Raw genomic sequence first — 21,634 nt, 5'->3', positions numbered from 1 at the left:
TTTGCCTGGAGGAGGCCTATCAAGGGAGGACCCAGTATCGGGAGGCCAAGGAAAGGAGGCGAGCGAAGGACTTCCTCGTGGGGAGGGAGCTGGAGCTGCCGAGATTCGGGAGGACGCGCTGGGCCTGTTGAGCTAGACGTCCAAGCGCGTCGGAGAGTTCAGTCATGTCTATACAAGCGGTGATGCGCGCCCTGCGCAAGAACAAGACCCTTCGCTACGGAGTCCCCATGCTGGTGAGCGCAGGGAGGAAAACGTGTGGGGCGGCATTCCGGAAGGGGTGGGTCCGGATTCCGAAAGGGGTGGAGCCTCGGGGTGGGCAGGATCCTGGCTGCGAGGGTCTGTGATGCGGCCGTCGGGGAGCTGCAACCTGGGCTAGGAAGAGGCTTCTAGGCAGTCTTAGACTTCTGCCCCCGCCGGTAGTGGGATCTTTTACCCTCCCTAAGAGTTACCAGGATGTGCTTCAGAGAGCGAGGTCAGAACCAGCTTTTATTCCAGCACTGGGTGATTACTAAACTTACCTTTTTAACCTGTTGCTACCCTTTGACGATGCTGTGGATCGTCGAAATAGATGTATTTACTTTAACTGTACAATTTCGGGCATCTCTATATTTCAGCTTCCTGGTTTGTGAACTGGTTTAATTCTTCCCGGGTTGTTGTTAGGAGTTCAGTAAAACCTTGTGAATTGAGTGGTTAGCACCGTACCTGCCACACTGTAACAGCTTTCAAAAGGTCGTTAAATTATAATTGATAATTTTAAGGCACATTGAAAGTAGTTGTGGTGTTTATATGTTTGTCTACAGCCCTACACTGAGTTCCCTGAAGATCTCATTCATCTTTGAAGATACAGGTTGAGGTTGACATAACACCAACCAGAGTTGGAATCCAGCCCAACAACCCCTCTTACTTGCTGATCCACCTTGGCAAGTTATTTTGCTTCAGCAAGTCTTGATGTCATAGTAAATGAAACAATTTCGGTACAGCATGTGGACAAAAGCCACTTTGTTTTAAATACATAATAGTTTATTACTTTGGAATGAATAGGTGTTGGTGTAGGTGAAGATACCAGCTTTGTGCATTTTAGCAGAACAAAAGGAGAGAAGTGACCTTAAAAAAAGTTTAAAGAAAACCGCCTTAAAAGGTAGTGTAGTAATTATATTTGTGTAGATCACAGGGCATGTGTAAAAACCATCCTCTCTATAGATTCCTCTGCCCCAAAAAGGAGATCCATTCAGAAGCATTGTGATTGTGGCCACTAACCTGAGGTCACCTGCATGTGCCAGTGAATGCCAGTATGATTTTGTTTCTTATTTTTCAAAATCACCAAAGCCGGATCTTAAAACCACTAGTGTTGAGGTACCTTCTAGATACTTAGTTAGAGGTTTCCTGTTTTGTTTTATTTCTTGGAATGGAAAGTACCATAGTAGCCTTTCCCCCAAACATGTTACTCTATATTTGTCTCTATGTCTATACTGGACCTAGAGGACCATGTTTCAAAATATGAATCCTAAACATATAAATAATACTGAAGAGGAACATGTTGAATTCAGTGCTGTGAAACCCAGCACTACTGGAAAGACCTCAAAAGATACATCCTTTTCATCGAGTATCAGTCAAATATGCCGTAATTACTGTACTACATTTATCTTCAAGCTGAAATTATTTCCTTTCTTGGATAAGTATTAATGCTTCCTAGGATCTTTATTCAACAACATACGGAAGAGGACTTGGAATACCAGGTGTATGTTAATGCTACTTTCCTTCCCTTCTTGTCCAAACCAGGTCGAGTGAAGGTATGGGGTACTGATTCTGGTATTTGGTAACGGGCTAAAATGTTTTCTTGTAACGGTATATACTGCACTTACTCTGAACAGATGAATGGCAACTCACCAGGAAAAATAATCTATCGGATTTCATATAAGCGGTCACTGTTGGCATTTAGGTAAATAATCTATAGCTAGACTGAATTTTGCGCTTCTATTTTGTTTCATTGTTTCCTTTCTTTGTTTTAGGTGCTGATTGTTGGAGGTTCTTTTGGTCTTCGTGAGTTTTCACAAATCCGCTACGATGCTGTGAAAATTAAAGTAAGGACTGTAATTGGTGTTCAGCATGTGTCTGTGTACATGTATGTTCTGGTTTACATGTGTATATGCAGTGTTAAACAGTTTGAGTTTTGTCTTGCTTTTCAAGGTGGCCATATAATCTTTGGACTTTTCCTTATTCTGTAAGACAACATGAGTGATGATCTGGAAATGAATCATGAAATGTAAAGAATTTAGTAATCTTCTTCATCATTGGAAAATTTACAATACTGTATTCTCCAATAAAATGAACTCTGGTGTAGTTGTTTTTAGGATTTAGGAGGGAATGAAGAATGTGGGACAGTTTCACTCCCATTTTATTACTCCATTTCATATTAATACCAGTAATTTTATAAATTATATGGATATATAAACTGATATACTAACAGTAAAAGAAAATTATTTTCATTATAAATAATAAATTATATGTGTGTGTGTGTGTGTGTGTATATATATGAAATTTACAGTTGAGGAAGCTGAGGTTCAGAGAACTTAAGTAACTTGCCTAAGGTTACATGACTATTTCGAGGTAGTGTTAGGATTCTCACCTTCTGTGATTACACGGTTACTTAAAAATTCAAGCCAAGTGTTACATAAGCACCCTGGTTAATTCTTTCAGAAGTATGTAGTTTTTGTTTGTGGCCATTTGTGATATTTGAGTTTTTTCCAAGTTATTTATATATGATAAATATATATAACATATTTAATATTCATATTCTATATAAATATAAATATATATGTGTGATGAAATATATATATGATTTACTACCAATATTACTGAGGTCTGCTAATGAAATATATATAATATATAATATTAATTAATAATTATCGATAGGAAAATAAAGAGTAAAGGCCTATTTAGTTTTCTCAGTTAATTTTATGATTTAAGAGAAACGCCAATTCCAACTAGTCTTAAAGATATTAGATATTAGAGTAAATATTAAATTTAAAAAGAATGTGTGATTTCTGTGGGGTAATAGAGCAATTATCAACTGTATTAAAAAGTGTCTGTTAGCATCCTACTTATTTTATTAAGGAATTTTTTTCCCTTTCCCTTTAAGATGAAAGTTATAATAATCTGACTTTTGGAAGTGGGATGACTATACATATTTGAAAAATAATTGAATATTTGTTATATGTATTTATCATGTGGCAGATCCTATAGGTAAAGATTCAAGAAATTAGTTCTTACAAAGCTTGTGGCATAATTTAGTCTGGAAGACATCCAGTATAAAAATGTAGTCAGGGGCGCCTGGGTGGCTCAGTCGGTTAAGCGGCCGACTTCGGCTTGGGTCACGATCTCGCCATGCGTGAGTTCGAGCCCCGCGTCGGGCTCTGTGCTGACAGCTCAGAGTCTAGAGCCTGTTTCGGATTCTGTGTCTCCCTCTCTCTGGCCCTCCCCCGTTCATGCTCTGTCTCTCTCTGTCTCAAAAATAAATAAACGTTAAAAAAAAAATTAAAAAAAAAATGTAGTCAAATTACATCATTGCCCAGTAAAATGCTATATTAGAGTTTTGCATAAAACATTACTAGAGACATACAATTTAGACTTGGGAAAGGGGTATCACAGAAGGTTTGCTAGAGGCATTAACCTTTGAATTACGACCCTACGAATGAGTAAGTGTTGGGTCACCTGGGCAGCTCAGTCTGACTCTTGATTTCAGCCCAGGTCATGATCTCACAGTTTCTCACAGATCTCATAGATCTCAGTGTTTGTGGGTTGGAGCCCCATGTGGGGCTCCATATGCTGACAGAATAGAGCCTGTTTGGGATTCTCTCTTTCCCTCTCTTTCTTCCCTTCCCTTGAGCACGTGTGCGTGCTCTCTCTCTCTCAAAATAAACTTAAAAAAAATTGGATGAGTGTTAGCTAAATGCTGAAAATGATATTCTATAACACAGGAGGAGTATTGGGCATATCGTCAGATGTTCATTTTAGAAATCCCTCTGGCCATGGATGGGACAAGATGGATGGGGATTGAGCAAGGTGGAAGGGGAGAGATGAGACCTGTTAGGGTGCTTTGGCAGTAGTACACATGGACAGTAATGAAACTTGAAATAAAATATTTGCAATGAAGTTAGAAATAAATGGGTTCCAGGAAAAAATTTTTTAGCAGCTAATTGATAGTATTTGATGACTAATGTGATGTATATAATATAAAAAAATGAATAAGTCTTGCACAGCTTGAGGTTTTGGTTTTGTGGACTGGATAAATGGTGATGCCATTCACTGAGTTAAGGAGAGAGAATGAGGGAGATTGGATTAATAGGAGAAGTTTAGAAGATGGGCTTAAAGTAAAGAGAAGAAAGGTGAAATAGAATGAGGTTCATTGCAATTGAGAGGACAAGGTTGGTTGACGAGAACAAGGTTGAGAGGATGCGGTTGGTCAAGGTCTATGGGAGGAGGCTGAGTGGACAGAGTTCAAGTGAGAAGGATCAGAGGACAAGACCTGAGATTGAGAAGTCCAGGTTGGTTGATGTTCAGAAGTCAAACTCAGATGAAGTCAAGAGTCAGTGTTTGGGTGAGATTGAGTTCAGACGAGATAAAGAGGATAAGGTGGACGGAATGTGAGAGGGATTAACAGGATCATTCATTGAGGTTAACTGGGGTTATTAGGGTTGAGAGACCAAGAGCAAGGGGGAGTCAAAAGGACATAATTGCTGAGATTAAGGGGGGGGATCAAGTCTGAGGTTGAGAGTACAAATGTCGTTGAGAAAGACTAGGATAAGTTCAGCTGAGAAGTGGTGAGAAGGGTGGAGAAAGACAGTATTGATTTGGAGTGACTGGCCATCTTAGTTTGCCTGGAAATGTCCTGATTTTAGTACTGAAAGTCTGGCATCCCAGAACACAGAAACTCCTGCTTTTCAGTCATTGGTAAGGAAAGTGGAAAGGAAAGTACAGAATCCAAGAGGTGGGCTAAAAAAATGAACTGAAAGCACTAGCTTTCAATTCTAGTGTGAAATACATAGGGCATAGTTTATGCCATTCTTTTGTTTTTTTTAAGGTTACTTACTTATTTTGAGAGAGACCGAGCGCAAATGGGGGAGGGGCAGAGAGAAAGGGGAATAGAGGATCTGAAGTGGGATCTGAAATGGGCTCTGTGCTGACACCAGAGAGCTCAATGTAGAGAACTGGATGTAGAGAGCGGAACGCAGAGAGCCAGACGCAGAGAACCCAGACTCATGAACTGTGAGATTTTGACCTGAGCCACCCAGACACCCCTTATCTACCTTATCGCCATTCTTAGTGGTGGTGGTTCTTTTTTGTTCTCCTGACTCTTAATACTAACAACCATCGAACTACAATAATGGACCATCCATTGTTGCATCGCTCCAAGTAGTATGACCTAAGTGTGCATATAAGTGCATTATAATCCTGAGTATTAAGTCTTTCTTTTTCCTTTGAAATAGAGCTAGTTTAATTCTTAACATTCTTAACATTGTTAATGTTGTGATCATGTTTTCTAAGATTTAGATAATGAGAATGAGAACAATTACAATACCAATGCCAGCATGGTCCAAACATCACTGAAAGAGAAAGCCAAATGACTGTGTTATTTTTTTTAATGTTTATTTATTTTTGAGAGAGAGAGCAAAAGTTAGGGAGGGGCAGAGAGAGAAGGAGACACAGAATCCGAAGCAGGCTCCAGGCTCTGAGCTCTCAGCACAAAGCCTGGCATAGGGCTTGAAGTCCACTGAACGCGAGATCATGACCTGAGCTGAAGTCAGACAGTCAGACTGAGCCGCCCAGGCGCCCCTATTCTTAATATTCTAACACTTTACTATTACTCAATTAAGAATAGCTGTTTTTGTTTTGTTGTGGTTATTTTTTCTTGTGTTGTTTCAGGCTGAGGACTCATGCTTTTCTAAATATTACTCAGTTAATGACTGGTCAATTATTTAATTACATCCCTTCCTCCATTCTCTCTGTTCTCTAATTCTGAAATCCCTAGCAGAACTATATTGGGGCTTTTAGATGTAGCTTTCATCATAGGCCTTTTCTTTCCTTCATCCCAATTCTTGTGCATTATTCTAGTGGTATTTCTAGTGTATTAATGGTCTTTTTTTTTTTTTTAATTAAGTTTATTTATTTTGAGAAAGAGAGAGCATGAGTGGGGGAAAAGGCAGAGAGACAGAGAGGGGGACAGAGAATCCCAAGCAGGCTCCACCTTCAGTGTGGAGCCTGACACAGGGCTCGATCTCATGACCTTGGGATCATGACCTGAGCTGAAGTCGGACACTCAATCAACTGAGCCACTCAGGCACCCTAGTGTATTAATGGTCTTAAGCTGTGTTCAGTTACTATTCTGCTATTCCATTTATTTTAATTTGGGTTCTGTTGTTTGTTTATCAATTTCAGTGATCACATTCTTCTTTCCTCAACACTTTGCCACGCATAGGTAACATGGCATCAGCTCCTGTTTACTACTGTGGACTCCTGTTGAATTTTTTCTTCGATGCTTCTTTATTTCAGGTGTATTGAAGGTCTTATTTTTTGTTTTCAAGAGCAGCACTATATTTATTAGTATTTTTATGTTATTTTGTTTGTATTTTATGTTACTTATCATTTAGGGTGGTTGTTAACAGCATGGACTCTGGAGGCAGAGGGCCAAGTTTCAAAGCCAGTTTCTTCCTCTTCAACAAGTGATTCGAACTCCTTGTGTCCCATTATCTTCACTTGTGATCTTCATCATAATAATTATCTCATAAGTTTCAGTGAGGATTACAAGAGATAATGTATGTCAGAATGCCTAGCATATGAAGAGTGCTGGCGAATACAGGCTGCTGATAATTATAGTAGTGGTGGTAGTACATTAGCTGTCATTACGCGATCGGGTGGGAGAGATTTTGTCGCGTGTTTGTCATCTGCCACACCACCCCAGCCATCCCTTATATAACTTTTTACATTCACAGTTGAATGTAAGAGACTTGAACAACTTACGGCTCCTCTTTCTTTTCTACAGATTGATCCTGAATTAGAAAAAAAGCTGAAAATGAATAAAGTGTCATTGGAATCAGAGTATGAGGTACATACGTTAATATGTATTGTATGTTAATACAGCCTCTCTTTTGTAACCGTCTTCCCAGTCAGTGACTGATTCGCTCTCTCTTAAGGTTAACGGAAATGATTACCAGTGCAGAAGAAAATTATTTACCTTAAACAGTACGGTATCGGGGCAACTAACTATGTAGTCATTTGGAAAGAAAATAAGGATGGATCTATATTTCATATACTATAAATGGATGAATTCTAGATGGAACAAGAATTTAAAAGTAAAAAAGCAATGCTAAAAATACTAGGAGAAAAAAAAACGGAGATTCTTTTCTGTGGTCTTGAGTCAGAAAAGCTGATTTAAATGTGATACAAAATTCCAAAGCTTTACAGGGAAAGATTGATGAGTTTATATATAAAAATTCAAAAGTTCAGGCTTAAAAAATGTATATAAAGTCACTGGTTAAATGAGACATCCTAAAACTGTTGTTTATCTTATCATGATGAATTAATTTAAATATGAAGAACGTCTGCAGATCAATACGGAAAAGTTTAACAATTTAGGTGGGCAGTAGGAACATGGGCAAAGCGTGTAAAGACTACAGAGAAAAGGAAATAAATATCATTCTTAGACATATAAAGAGGTATTAAACTTACAGGAATGTTAGTTAAAGTTATAATGAGGTGTCATTTTCCACCCATCTGATCAGAAACCAAAGTGTTTAATATAGGATGTGGCGAGGAGGGTGTGCTCCATTTCTTGGAGTCCGTTCGTTTTTTTGACTGTGGGTCATATTTTCCCATTTCTTTGTATGTTTGATCATTTTTGCTTGAAAGGTGAACATTATAAATAATACATTGAAGAACGTTGACTCTCATTTTAGCAGGCCCTTCAATTATTGGCTGATCATTTTGAGCTCGGTTTTGTCTTTTTGAGGGAGGATCTGTGGAAAGACTTTGGCGTTCCCTAAACTGCTGTAACCCTATGAGACTCATTCTCCAAATTGCCTCCCCAGAGGATCTTGTCAGAGCTTGGCCTTAAGCTCTGTTGGACTGAGTCTAACGCGGGTCTTCCTCTTGGCATGATCCTTATTTCTAAAGACTAGCTTTTGGTGCCTCAGCTGTATGCCAAAGGAGCAACTGGGTGTTAAAGAGAGGTCCCACACCAGCAGGGCTGAAAATCAGTATTGACACTGCTTTCTTCTTGGTTCCGTTTCGTACTCAGTTCTGTAGCAGTTGGTTAAGTGGTAAGCCGTAAGTGGTCTTGCCCACCACGTGTACGGTGTAGTCTTCAGTGACCGTACATGTTTTGCAGAATTCCACAGAGACTCTTTCATTCACCAAAGATCTTTGAAGACTTGGAACCCTCTCGCATGAAGTTGTTCTACCAATTTGCATCCCATCGAAGAATTATTCTTCAGTTCTCTTGAGCATATATCTTACGTTACCTGGGTAGAGGCCATTATTCTTTCTTCAGACCTTTTTGTAACTGAATCATTTCATAACTAAACTTTAAAATAATTTACTCTCCTGCACCTTAAATTAGTACAATCTTGTTCATCCACATGTATTTAATACAGACATCCTATAAGTGGAATTTAGAGAGTGGTTCAGTTCTCTGCTTCCCCACTAGTTTTTCAAAGCCTGTAACTTGCTCCTTCTTGGTCTATAAGCACTATGTCAGTAGTGATGGCTCTGGAGGGTTTGTCTGGGGATAAATTTTCCTTTACTTATTTTGGAAATCATAGAATTTGAGAACTGAAGAAACCATGTAGACCATTTGGTCAAGCCTTTTTATTATTACTTAGGAGGGAATAGTGCCCAGACAGCTTAAATCACTTGCCCAAGGTTATACAGCGTCTTCTTTTTTTTTTTTTTTTAAATATATATATATTTTTTAACGTTTATTTATTTTTGAGACAGAGAGAGACAGAGCATGAACGGGGAGGAGCAGAGAGAGAGGGAGACACAGAATCGGAAGCAGGCTCCAGGCTCTGGGCCATCAGCCCAGAGCCCGACGTAGGGCTCGAACTCACGGACCGTGAGATCGTGACCTGAGCCGAAGTCGGACGCTTAACCGACTGAGCCACCCAGGCGCCCCGCTTCTTTTTTTTTTTTAATGTTTATTTTTGACAGAGAGAGAGAGAGAGACAGTGTGAGTGGGGGACGGGCAGAGAGAAGGAGGGAAACGCAGAATCCAAAGCAGACTCCAGGCTCTGAGCTGTCAGCACAGAGCCTGATGCGGGGCTCGAAATCGTGAACTGCAAGATCGTGACCTGAGCCAAAGTCGGATGCTTGACTGACTGAGCCACCCAGGTGCCCCAAGGTTACACAGCTTCTTAGTAAAAGAGAAATGCTCCTTTTTATTTTTGTTACAAGGGTCCATGTAAATTTACGTCATTTTCCTATCTTTGGATATAAGCTATTCTGTGTTCTGTGAGTCTCTTTTTCTATATTATTTCAGCAGTAATTCGAGAACAGATAAAGCAGTTGTAGAAAACTTGTTGTCAGAGTGGTGTTGAAGGGTGAAGAAACCTTTATATTCTTCCCTTTATCCTACCTCTGTGCTGAGAGATACTTCACACTCACTGAAGGTACAGTGATCCAGACTGGTTGAAACTAGGTTTTACTGACTGAAAGGGATTGGCTCATGGCAGCTCTGGGGAATGTCTTTTCATTCTCTGGCTCAGGCTCATTTCTCATGTGCAGGGCAAATCATCTTGGCCTTTTTTCTTCCTTCTAGCAGGCACTAGGGTCTCTACCTTTGTTTTTCCCCTCTTACTTACTACCATTACCCATGCTAACCCATGCTAGTCATTATTATGTTCGTTTAACCTTCGGAGTTGGATTTTTGTTTTCCCAGCTTCTTCCCTTTCTTTGTATTCTCGGAAATAAAGCATGTAGACCCTCTATAATTTGATAATTTTATTCTGATGGGGGGGAAAGATAGTCTAATTAACATGACTAGCAAGCGAGAAAACTTCCAAACCCTAAGAGATATGCCATTTCTTCAATTATTATGCGTGATATGCAGTTGATTTATTTGCTAAAATTGGATTTTTTCCACTCATTTATTCATTGGTGAATCAGTGATGTCCTAATCAAAGCTACATGCCTCCTACACTAATATATATGCTTTAATTTTTGTGGCTGTATAGAAAATAAAGGATTCCACTTTTGATGACTGGAAGAATATTCGAGGACCCAGGCCTTGGGAAGATCCTGACCTCCTCCAAGGACGAAATCCAGAAATCCTTAAGACTAAGACTAAGACAACCTAAGTGGATTCTTTCTTTCTTTTTTTCTTTTTGACAAAAATGCCATCCACTGGAATTCTTGCTACATATTCAGTGGGAAGAAAATCTAAGACCTGCAGAAGCCTGGATGCGAGCAATGTGATGACAGATACTTTTGATAAAAGTCAAAGTAACATCACACAGTGATTTTATGTCAAACCTATGTAGAAAAATAATACTGATCACAGCCTGATAAGAGTTTTGGTTTTGCTTATAATACTACTAATCAGTCTCCAAAGTCTTAACCTGATGATTGCATTGATACCATTAGAACATGTTAAGAAAATACCTCTCCAGACTGAGAGAAAATATTTGTCGACCACATATCTGCTAAAAGACTCATATCTAGAATATATAAAGAGCTCCAAAAACTCAATTGTAAAAAAGCAAACAATCCAATCAGAAAATGGTCAAAAGACATAAAGTGACATTTCACTGAAGAGGGTATATGAATGGCAAACAGGCACCTGAAAAGAATGATTGACATCACTAGTCATTAGGGAAATACAAATTTAGACTACACTGAGAAATCACTACACATTTATTAGAACAGCTAAAATAAAAAAGGGACAATTCCAAATGCTGGCAAAGATGTGGAGAAACTAGGTCTCAAACACATTGCTGGTATAATGTAAAATGGTACAAGTGGTCTGGAAAATTCTTTGGCAGTTTCTTTAAAAACTGCATAGGGGACTTCAGTTTCCGGTCCAACAGATAGCAACCTTGGAAGTCACACCTCCCATCCTCACACAAAGGATAAGCTGAAAAAACTGAAAATCAACAACTATTCTTTGATCCATGAGAGAATTGAGGACACAGAACAAAACCACCACTGGAAAATTTGAGACACGCAAATACAGAGGATCACAGGTTACCTGGAGGAGAAACCACCTGGAAGCCACATCAGGTAGGAATGCTTAAAGGGCAATTGCCTAATTACTGGAGACTGAGCATGGACTAATTTGAGTTAAAAACTCCTAGAGACCAGGCCAGGGGCACACTTTTATGAGGTTTACTTCCTGGGGCCCCACCAGGTTCTTGCAGTGAATATTAGAGGAAAATCTTGTGGTTTCAGTAGGGGGAGGAAAAATTAACTATTCTGAAATATGTCCCCTAAATTTTGTTCTCTTTAACAAAAGCCTGGCCTCAAAGGAGACTTTTGCTAGAGACTAATCACACTGGATTTTACCAGAGTCTAACCAACTCTGGGGTAAGGGAAATACCCGACATCAGCCCCTTCTAGCCTTCCTAGAAGGGTAGAGGATGTGGGGTGAGGATGTGGGGAGGAAGACTGAAAAGTAGTCGTGAAGGTCATGTGGGACCATGATGACTAGAAGACTGAGACCTAATCATAAGATTATAGAATGTTCCCCTCCCCCTTCACATTACCACCACATCCCTAAAGGCTCTTCACTGTAGTTTTTTTTACCCAGTCCAACTGGATATCATGTCCAACTTTGAACAAAGAAACTACAAGGCATACTAAAATACAAAAGGCACAGTTTGAAAAGGCCAAGCATTATAATCAGATTCATATATGGTAGGAATATTGGATTTATCATGTCGATACTTTAAAATAACTATAATTAAGATGTTTAGAGTTCTGATGGAAAAAATACACAACATGCAAGAACAGATGGGTAATGTAAGCAGTGAGATGGAAGTTTTAAGAATTAAAGGGAAATTCTAGAAATCAAAAACCGTGTAGCAGAAATGCCTTTGATGGGGTCATCAATAGAATAGACATGACTAAAGAAAAAAAAAAAAAGAATAGACATGACTGAGGAAAGAGAGAGGGAAATGATACCAGAAAGTAATTAAATCCATAAGAAATGACAAAAGAGCACTGATAAAGGTAATTGGGTAATTATTTTTTACGAAGTAAAACTACAGGGGCACCTGGGTGGCTCAGTTGCTTAAGTATCTGACTGTTGGTTTTGGCTCAGGTCATGATCTCACGGTTTGTGAGTCCGAGCCCCACATCAGACTCTGCACTGACAGCATGGAGCCTGCTTGGGATTCTCTCTCTTCCTTTCTCTCTGCCCCTCCCACCTCTCAAAATAAATAAATAAATAAACTTTTAAAAAAAGTACAATTACAATTTTTCCCCTTCTTAATTTGTTTAAGAACAAGTAGAACCCTTTCTATAAAATGTATTTTGAGGTCTACATATAGAAATGTAATATATTAGGCAATAATACAGTAAAAGAATGGAGTGGGAATGAAGCTTTATTGGGGCAAGGAAATGATACCAGATAACTGAATCCACAGGAAGCAAAGAAGAGAACCAAACATGATAAATAAGAAGGCTAGTATTTAAGTTTATAAATAATTTTTTGAAACTTCTTCCAAATACATAGAAGAGCATAAGTCAATAATTATAACGTTTGTTGGGTTTGTGAAATGCATAGCTATAATATGTATAAAAATAATAGCACCAAGAAAGTAGGGAAAGATCAGGGTAAATAGGAAGAAAGTTTTTATATCTTACTGGAATTAAATTAGTATAAATCTGAAGTAGATTCTGGTAAGTAATATGTATATTGTAAGCCCTAGAGTAAGCTTTAAGAAAATCACTCAAAAATGTAGTTAAAAATCATAAAAGGTATTAAATGTTACACTAGAAAATATCTTCCTAATACAAAAGAAAGCAAAAGAAACAAATACAAAAGACAGGTAGAAAATAGTAAAAATAGACGAAAGGGTACTTATCAATTTACATTAATGAAATTTTTTTTAATGTTTATTTTTGAGAGAGAGAGAGCATGGGTGGGGGGGGAGAGGGGGCAGATAGAGAGGGAGACACACAGTCCGAAGCAGGTTCCAGGCTCTGAGTTGTCAGCACAGAGCCTGATGTGGGGCTCGAACCCACAAACCGTGAGATCATGACCTGAGCTGAAGTTGGATGCTTAACTGACTGAGCCATCCAGGTGCCCCTATCAATTTACATTAAGTATAAAAGAATTATATTCACAAATTTAAAAGCAGAGATTGACAGAATGGATTAAAAAACATGATCCAGTTGTATGCTGTCTACAAGAGGCTCACTTTAGATTCAAAGAAACTCTAAGTTCAGAGTATAAGGATGGAAAAATGTATACCATGCAAATAGTAACCAAAGAGAGCTGCTTTGGCTGTCTAATATCAGGAAAAGTATACTTTGAGGCAAAAATTATTCCAAGAGACAAAGAAGAACATTTTATAATGATAAATGGTCAATAGTCAAGATATAACGATTATAAAACATATATACAACTAACAACACATCCAATAATATAAGAAGCAAAAATGTAGAAAAAGGCAATTTTATAATTACAGTGGGAGACCTAAGTACTCCACCTTTAATAATGGATAGAATAACTAGGCAGAAGACCATCTATCTACGTTAATAGAAAACTTGAACAACACTGTAAACCAACTTGACCTGACATCTGTGAATTACCCAACAAGAGAAGGAGACATTCTTTTCAGGTGCGCATGAAACATTCTCCAGGATAAACTTTTTGCCATAAAACAAGCCTCAATAAATTTAAAAGGATTTCAATCATACTAATTTCAAACATGTTCTAGGACTGTAAGAAATCAACTATAGAGAAAATTTTGGAAATTTACATGTATATGAAAATGAAGTGTAATTGAATGTCCCAACTGGTTGGAGAAGAAATCAAAACGGAAATAATAAATACTTTGAGGTGAATCCAAATGAAGATACAACATACCAAAACTATGGGATGCTTCAAAACAGCACTTAGATTGAAATGTGTAGCTATAGACACCTATGTCAAGAAAAGATCTCAAATTAGTGACTTAGCCTTTCACCTTAACACACTTGAAAAAGAAGAGAGAACAAAACCTAAAACAAACAGAAAGTAAATAAAGATTAGAAAGAAGTAAACAGAAGAGAACAGAAACACAATAGAGAAATCCATGAAACCAAAGGTTCTTTTTTTTTTTTAAGAGCAACAAAATTGACAAGGCTTTAGATTGATTAAAATAAAAAAAGAAACAAGACTCAAATTATTAGAGTCAGGAATGTAAGGGGGACATTACTAGCAACCTTACAGAAATTAAAAGTTAAAAAAACTTTAAGGGAATGCTATAAGCAATTCTCTGCCAATGAGTTAGGTAATTTAGGTTAAATAAACAAATTCCTAGAAAGACACAAACTACCAAAACTGATTCAAGAAGGAATATAAATCTGAATAGACCTATAACAAGGTACTGAATTGGTTTAAAAAAAAAAATACCCACAAAGAGAAACCCAGACCCGGATGGCTTTGTTGAGAATTCTACCAAATATTAAAAAGAAGAACAAATGCCAATTCTTTACAAATGTTTCCAAAAAAGTAGAAGAGAATGGAACATTTCCTAACTCATTTTATGAAACTAGTATCCTGATAAAAATACCAGGCAAAGACATAACGAGAAAGTTAACTGACTGGTACCTCCTGTGAATGTAGATGTAAAAACTCTCAACAAAATATGAGCACGCGAATCCAATAACACAGAGTTATACATCATGATCAAGTGAGGTTTATCTCAGGAATGCAAGATTGACAACATTAAAAAATTAGTACGTAATACCACATCACTAGAATTAAGAGTAAAAACCACATAATCCTATCAAGATGCAGAAAACCACTTGACAGAAAATAAGCTCTTTTCTGCCACAGGGAACTAGTGAGGAGCCATAGTGAGGAACGTTACATTCTATAATTTAAATATACATGTATAGTCTTGGGAAAAATATTTAACTACTTGGTGGCCCTGTTTCCTCATGTGGAAAATGGGAATAACAGTAGCAACATCATAGAGTTGATGTGAGTTAGTTATGTAAAGCTTAGAACAATGGCATAGAGAAAGTACTCGACAGATGTTAGCTATTAAATAGGTAACAATTGTTAGTAATAACGAAGTTCTTCACAAAACGTCACATCTAAAACAGTATTTTAATAACATTGCACAGACATCTATCAGTAACAGTCCTGTATGGAAAGATCTGCATGATCTGTGTCCCTTCTGCACACAGCAAAGTTCAGTGGGAAAATACACAAACTGATAGACTTGAACTGGAATCTTGTCAGTTTGTCAGATTACAAACATGACAAACAGATTACAAATCTTACACAGATTACATAACCCACTTCAGTCTCCGTTAACTTGCCTGTGAATTGGGAGTTTTGTAGTTGTCTCAGCCAGTTAACCTGGTGAAGTATGCGAGGCACTCAGTAGAGAAACAGGCAGAGAAGATAGGTGATAAAGGAGTGGTTGGTACTATCATTGGCCAGTAGATGAAAAATGGTTTGCTTACAGATGATAGACATTCTGTCTGAAGTCATGGCTTCAAATAATTCATTAAAAACTTTTTTTTTAAACTGGTTTTCTGCCTTTTGACCCTTAAACAATGTTTAAACCTTCTAGATGCCTCAGCAAATGATAGGGGGAAAGTGGACGACAGATTTCTGCAGTGGGATTTTTTAGACTGTGAGAGTGGAGACTAGATTCGAGGACGACAGGGTTGAGAGGCATGAGACGTCTGTGATGCTCCCATCCAGCATCCCGGTGTGAGAAAGCCTTAGAGTCACTGCCTAACGCCAGCAGAGGGCGTGCTAAGACCACACAAGACTGAATTTGGCAGCTCTGACTCAGTGAAGCCCAGCCCCAGCGTAGGGCTGCTCTCTCTACAGGGGTCCCATAATCCTGAATCCTGACTGTTCTCCCTCTGCATTCTCCCTTTAGATCCCGTGAGGCCAGGAGATTCCAGGCTGGGCGAATCGCCTCGGCCGCCTCAGCTACTTGTGTCCTCTGTGTGCAGAGTTGGCTCCCCAAGGACCTGCGGACGCCTTCACCGCATCAGAACCACGTAAACCCTGCACTCCACAACCAGGAGTCCTAACAAAGCACAGATGAGAAAATCTTCCACATCTGGTGTTCTGAGGAGCTGCCAACCAGCTGGGCTCTACTCCCTTTCTACAGCTATTCCCTCTGCCTTCATGCTTTGTGCTCCGCTTTCTCCTATTTTTTTCTCACCTCCCTTTTCTTGCCAACGTAAACCTTGACACCAGAAACCAGGGCTCCTGAGCATCAGATGCCTGCAGGCAGTAATAATCAAAGCTTCCTGCTGGGCCGTTGCACCTGCTGCTTCACAAACATCCTGCTCCCCACAGACACATGTACACATACCCAGACATACATGGTGGGCACCTGAGTGGGGAAGGACCATCTGGGACAGTGGCCCTGGCAGGTAGCTCTGAGGTCTGCCCTCAGCAGCATGAGTCACCAGTCCATGTCATCGCCGAGGAGCATGTTTAGTCCTGTGCCATAAAGGGATGATGTCCTTGCACATCACCTTTTCCTTGATCTAGAGAATTTCTTCTGGGCAAATCAAGTTTTCCTCAGGCATTGAGGAACAAGAAAAGAAACTCCCAAATCCTACACTGGACACCGTGTGTGAGAAAACCCCACTTTCGGAAATCCCAGCTCTTCACCAACAAAGGCCCAGCAGGGAGGTTCTTCAGGCTTGTTTGGTGATTTTTGTGGGAAGGGCCTGGGCGAGCAGACTAAGTATATTGGGAAGCACACAGGGAAAACATCTTGAAAAAGTGGTGTAAAGGTGTCCACTCCTAAGCAGGTCCTTGGACTTTACAATATTGTGAAGGCCCCAAGGGCAGCCTTCTGTCCCCTATCTGCTTCCTTCCTTTCCCATTAAGGAAATCAAGAAGCACCACAGTTGTCTTGTTCCCTCTTTCCCCCTTTTCCTTTGCTTATTGCTTTTACCATGATCTTTCTCTTAAGTTCTGGTATGTAAAGATCAGAGAAGCCCATAGATAGCCAAGTGCCAATCCATGCACTCAGGCCACAGTTGGCCCCAGAAAATAACATCTGCTCTTTGCTAGAAAAAAATCTAGACGCTTCATCAGTTTATGCCAGCTAAAAGCCTCCGTTTCTCCTACAATTGATGTAGGGCCTGCATTTATTAAGGTGTCAGAATAAGAGAATGTGAAATTTTCTCAAAAGATCACCCATCTTTGAATAAGATCCTTATTTTACAGAAGAGGAATATGAAGCCAGAGGAAAAGAGACGAGTTGCCCAAGGTCACCCAGGTGATTTAGTAGATGATTCTGGGCTGAACTTTAGTTATCCTGACTACCAATTGAACAAACCCTCCTGTTCACTCGCAGTTCAAAGGGTCGGGTAGGGACCATTATTTTTTTCTAAAGGTCATAAAGCCTGCATATCTCCATTTGTGACTATGTGTGAGGATACAAGCTCCTGAGAGCAGGGACACTGTTTTTGACATTTGTAACAGTGCTAGGTGAACACATGCTAAAAATTGTTTATTCAATGAAGAATGTTAAAACAGGCTCCACTTGGTATAGTTCAGGCTCCTCTAGTGGGCAGCACAGAGCCAGAAGCTTTAAAACAGCTCAGTTCTTTGGCTCAGTCCAGCTGCTGCTTCTTCCAAACCAAGGGAGAAAGTGTTTTTGAACGAACGAAGTGTGCCACAGAACTCCTTCACAGCACCAACTTGATAAAGGGACCGGCAGAGAAGACTTTTATTAAAATCACTTACATCATCATTCGTTCATTGAACACTTATGAAGCACTTGCCATACACTAGAGACTTGTATAGATGTTGGAGATTCAAACAGTAGTACTCTCCTCTTTTCATGTTGCTTATATCCTTACATGCGTTGATCCTTGAACAATATGGGTTTGAACTGTGTGGGTCCACTTCTATGCTGATTTTTTACAGTACAGTACTGTAAATATTTTCTCATGACTTTCTTAACATTTTCTTTATTGTAAGAATGCAGTGTATAATACACATATAAAATATGCGTTAATTGACTTTATGTTATTGGTAAGGCTTCCAGTCAACAGTAGGCTATTGATAGTTCAGTTTTTTTGTGGGGGAGGGGTGGCAAAAGTTACATGCAGATTTTCAACTACATGGGGTCAGCACCCCTAGCCCCCGTGTTGTTCAAAGGTCAGCTGCATAGTGAAGGCACTCTTTATACATTAAAAATAATAGACTGTGATGAGTACTTTGTGATATATATGAGTCCCAGGTGCTGAGGAGGGATTAATTCAACACTGCCTGTGGCGTCTAGAGGCTTCCTGAACCTGGTTTCCCTGGAGGTGCACTTTGTAGTTGTGGAAGTTCACAGAATACTCAGGGAATGCTGTCTCCTCTAGACGGAGTATGGAGTAAATAGGAGATACAGGCAGGAAGGCAGCCTTTGACCTCAAAGTTGTAGTACAAAAGGCTTGATTGATATTTCTTGCTAAGAAAATCAGAATGAACACTGCAGGCAAGGGCAGAAGAATCCCACCATCTTTTGTATCTTAAATAACGTTCAGCATTGTCAAAGATGGACTTGAAAATCACAATGAAGTTTCTTTCCTCTCCCCCACCCCATATTTGACCCTGTAGTCCTGTGAACATGAGTGTTACTGGAGCAGCCCTAAAAGCAGGAGTTCAGGACTTTCTCCTCTGGTGACCACTTAAGGGCTACTTTAATAGGTGGGAAGATAAAGGGTTAAACCAGGGACCTTTCAGTGGCAAAACAGAAGCAAGGACAGAGGGAAGATTTCAGGGATAGCCTGGGAAATGTTATTCCGTGCCACTTGCGCTCTATTATGTCATCTCAAACAGTACTTGATAGGTGAGGCTTTCTCTGACACCCTGGCAAATGGGACACGTGGGGGCTGCTTCCTAAGCTACCGAAAGCACATGTTCGTGTGCCTGTTGGACTGCCAGCCTTGGTATCTTCTCATCGCTGTTCCGTTGGCCTTCCGATGACCCACAGAAAGGTGTGCGGGAGGGTTACTGAAGGAGAAAACAGACACTCATAGGTGACTGGATTACAGCCATCTGGCAGTAAAAGCACTACCACCGAAAGCTCAATGATAGCAAGATACTACACGGATTACCATTCGATCTAACCTTTCATAGCACTTAAAAATTTTTACTTTTTAAATGAAGCCGGCAAGCTCTCCATCCCACAAGTATCCACGGAGGCTATGTGCAAGGGAGTGTTCTAAGAATTAGCCTGGGGTATGTTAAGTATCCTTTCCAGATCAGTTTGAACGCGACAGCGAACCCAATTCAGGTCTCTAAATCCCAATTGCGGGCCAAGGCGCCGGAACCAAAGCGTTGCCGCTTCATTTCCGGGCGGAGGCGCCAGTTTGTGGCGAGGGATCGATTGCTTTCGCCTGGCGGGGGTCGGTCCGGAGAAGACGGCGAGCTCGGCGGCTGCGGGCCGGCCTGACGGTGTACGGCGTCCTCGTCGCGGAGGAGCCCGAGCTGCTGAGATCCGGTAGGCGCGCTGAGCCCGCGTCGGACGGCTCGGTCGTGTTTGCACACGCGCTGGTGCGAGGCCCCTTGTTGGTGATGGAGGTGGCGAGGTGAGAGCAGAGAGACGTGAGGAAGAGGTGGGCGGGCGGATGCAGGGAACGGGTGTCGCAGCGGGCGGAAGAGCCGGACCGTGGCGCTCGAGGGATGGTCCGGGGAGTGGGAGTTTTAAGGCAGCCCGCGTCGAGGGTGACCCTTGCCGGAGGTAACAAAATTAACGTACGTCAGAGCCAGATTTTAACCCCGGTGTGGGTACTTGCCAAGCCTGCGGACTGCGGTCACGGGGGACTCGATGCGGTTGCTTAATAATCGTGCAATTTTCGGCCTCTCCCTGCGTCAGTCTCCTGGTTTGTGAAATGGATTTGATTCGTATTTCACGTAGCTGACCAAAGGATGTATGAAGCATTCAGCCCAACGTCTGCCAAATGGTAGGGATTCCCAAAGCGATGGCTGTGTTGTTCTTTGTGTCAGTACTGCTCACATGATACTCTTTTGTGTTCTGTGTTCCCTTCTACACCGAGTGCCCTGAGAATGAGGACTTTGTTCCATTGCTCCAGGGAGTGCAAGTTGACATTGGTATAACGAACGATTAGGCCTTGGAACCAGTTAGACCTCAGTTGGAATCCACACCACTCCTTTGATTTGCTGCGTGACCTTGTGCAGGTTGTTTTTCGTGGCCGCCTTGTCCATAAACACAATAATTTGGATAAAGCTGTGGGCGGCGAGGTAGGCCTTCCAATCGGAGTTAAGTCCAATTACACTAATTAGGCCGTGGACAAAGGCCATTTAATTGTAAACACAACATGGTGTGCGTTTGGGAAGGATTATAAAATTATAAAATCTTTGGTCGTGTGTCAAATATACTAATTAACCTGTTGGCATAGTTGGAGTCAGGCAGACAGAAAATATTAGATTGAGTGCTCATAAGTGTAGCAAAATTACTGGAATGAACTCAAGTCATGCATCCACTTTTCCTTGTAGCAATATTATGTAAAGAGCAGCATGTTATTACATAAAGCCCATAATTACTATAACATCTTCAAGGTAGATTATATCCTCTGATAAATGTTGCTAATCTTTATGGAACAACATTCAGAAGAGGGTTTTAAAGTACCAGGGACACACTAATAATTTTCTCCTTTCCTTCTCAGATAATGCTGTTGAAAACATACGGATTTTGGTGCTTCAGCTTCTTCTCTGTTCCTCAGTTTCCCTTGCTGAGATCATCAGTGACCTGCTACTTTCTAAATCTAGTATTTTCTCATCTGTAGCCAACCTGTTAGCTGCATTAGTTCTATCTGCAACCTTAATCCCTTTTTGCTGTGTGGGAAAATATATGCACAATTTCCAGTGATTAGAATGTGGATATCTTTGGGAGTGGTGGGGGATCATCCTTCTTACCACAAGAATATTTTTATTGTTTTGGGGAAGTCGTATCTAAGTGTGACAGGAAAAAAGGTAGAAATATCTCACAAATAAGGATCAACATTATCATCATAATCTTCCATTAAAAAAATGAGACATCTTAAATATGTTTGAAAAGCAAATGATAAGCTTTTACATATACATCATTATATACATCATCTCACTAAAATGGTTAAGGAGCACCTGGGTGGCTCAGTCGGTTGAGGGTCTGACTTCCGCTCAGGTCATGAACGAGCAGTTAATGGGTTCGAGTCCCATGTTGGGCTCTGTGCTGACAGCTCAGAGCCTTGAGCCTACTTCCGATTCTGTGTCTCCCCCCCTCTCTCTCTCTGCCCCTCCCCTGCTCGCGCGCTCTCTCTCTCTCTCTCAAAAATAAATAAACATTTAAAAAAAACCTTTTTAAATTGTTAAATAATGAGATAAAACTTATCCACAAGGTACCACTGGACACTTAAATTCTTTTCAAACTTAATGAAATATGAGTCA

The 21,634-nt window shown here is 40.2% G+C and overlaps 1 protein-coding gene across 3 annotated transcripts in view; it reads left to right on the top strand.

Moving 5' to 3' along the window:
• The first annotated feature begins 92 nt into the window (after positions 1–92).
• Positions 93–21,634, top strand: part of LOC106974465 (cytochrome c oxidase assembly protein COX16 homolog, mitochondrial) — a 36,508-nt gene continuing 14,966 nt past the window's right edge. For all 3 annotated transcript variants that reach the window (XM_053224624.1, XM_053224625.1, XM_015071717.3), the window contains exons 1-5: positions 93–233; positions 2,010–2,081; positions 7,040–7,102; positions 10,227–11,271; positions 16,104–19,776. In XM_053224624.1, the coding sequence (XP_053080599.1) occupies positions 165–233; positions 2,010–2,081; positions 7,040–7,102; positions 10,227–10,349 (327 nt within the window). In that variant the 5' untranslated portion in view covers positions 93–164 and the 3' untranslated portion in view covers positions 10,350–11,271; positions 16,104–19,776. The remainder of the gene's footprint in view (positions 234–2,009; positions 2,082–7,039; positions 7,103–10,226; positions 11,272–16,103; positions 19,777–21,634) is intronic.

The sequence above is a fragment of the Acinonyx jubatus genome, chromosome B3 (genome assembly GCF_027475565.1).
Source record: "Acinonyx jubatus isolate Ajub_Pintada_27869175 chromosome B3, VMU_Ajub_asm_v1.0, whole genome shotgun sequence".
Lineage (NCBI taxonomy): Eukaryota > Metazoa > Chordata > Mammalia > Carnivora > Felidae > Acinonyx > Acinonyx jubatus.
The sequence above is the reverse complement of the archived record's forward strand: the minus strand, read 5'-3'. Positions and strand labels throughout refer to the sequence as shown.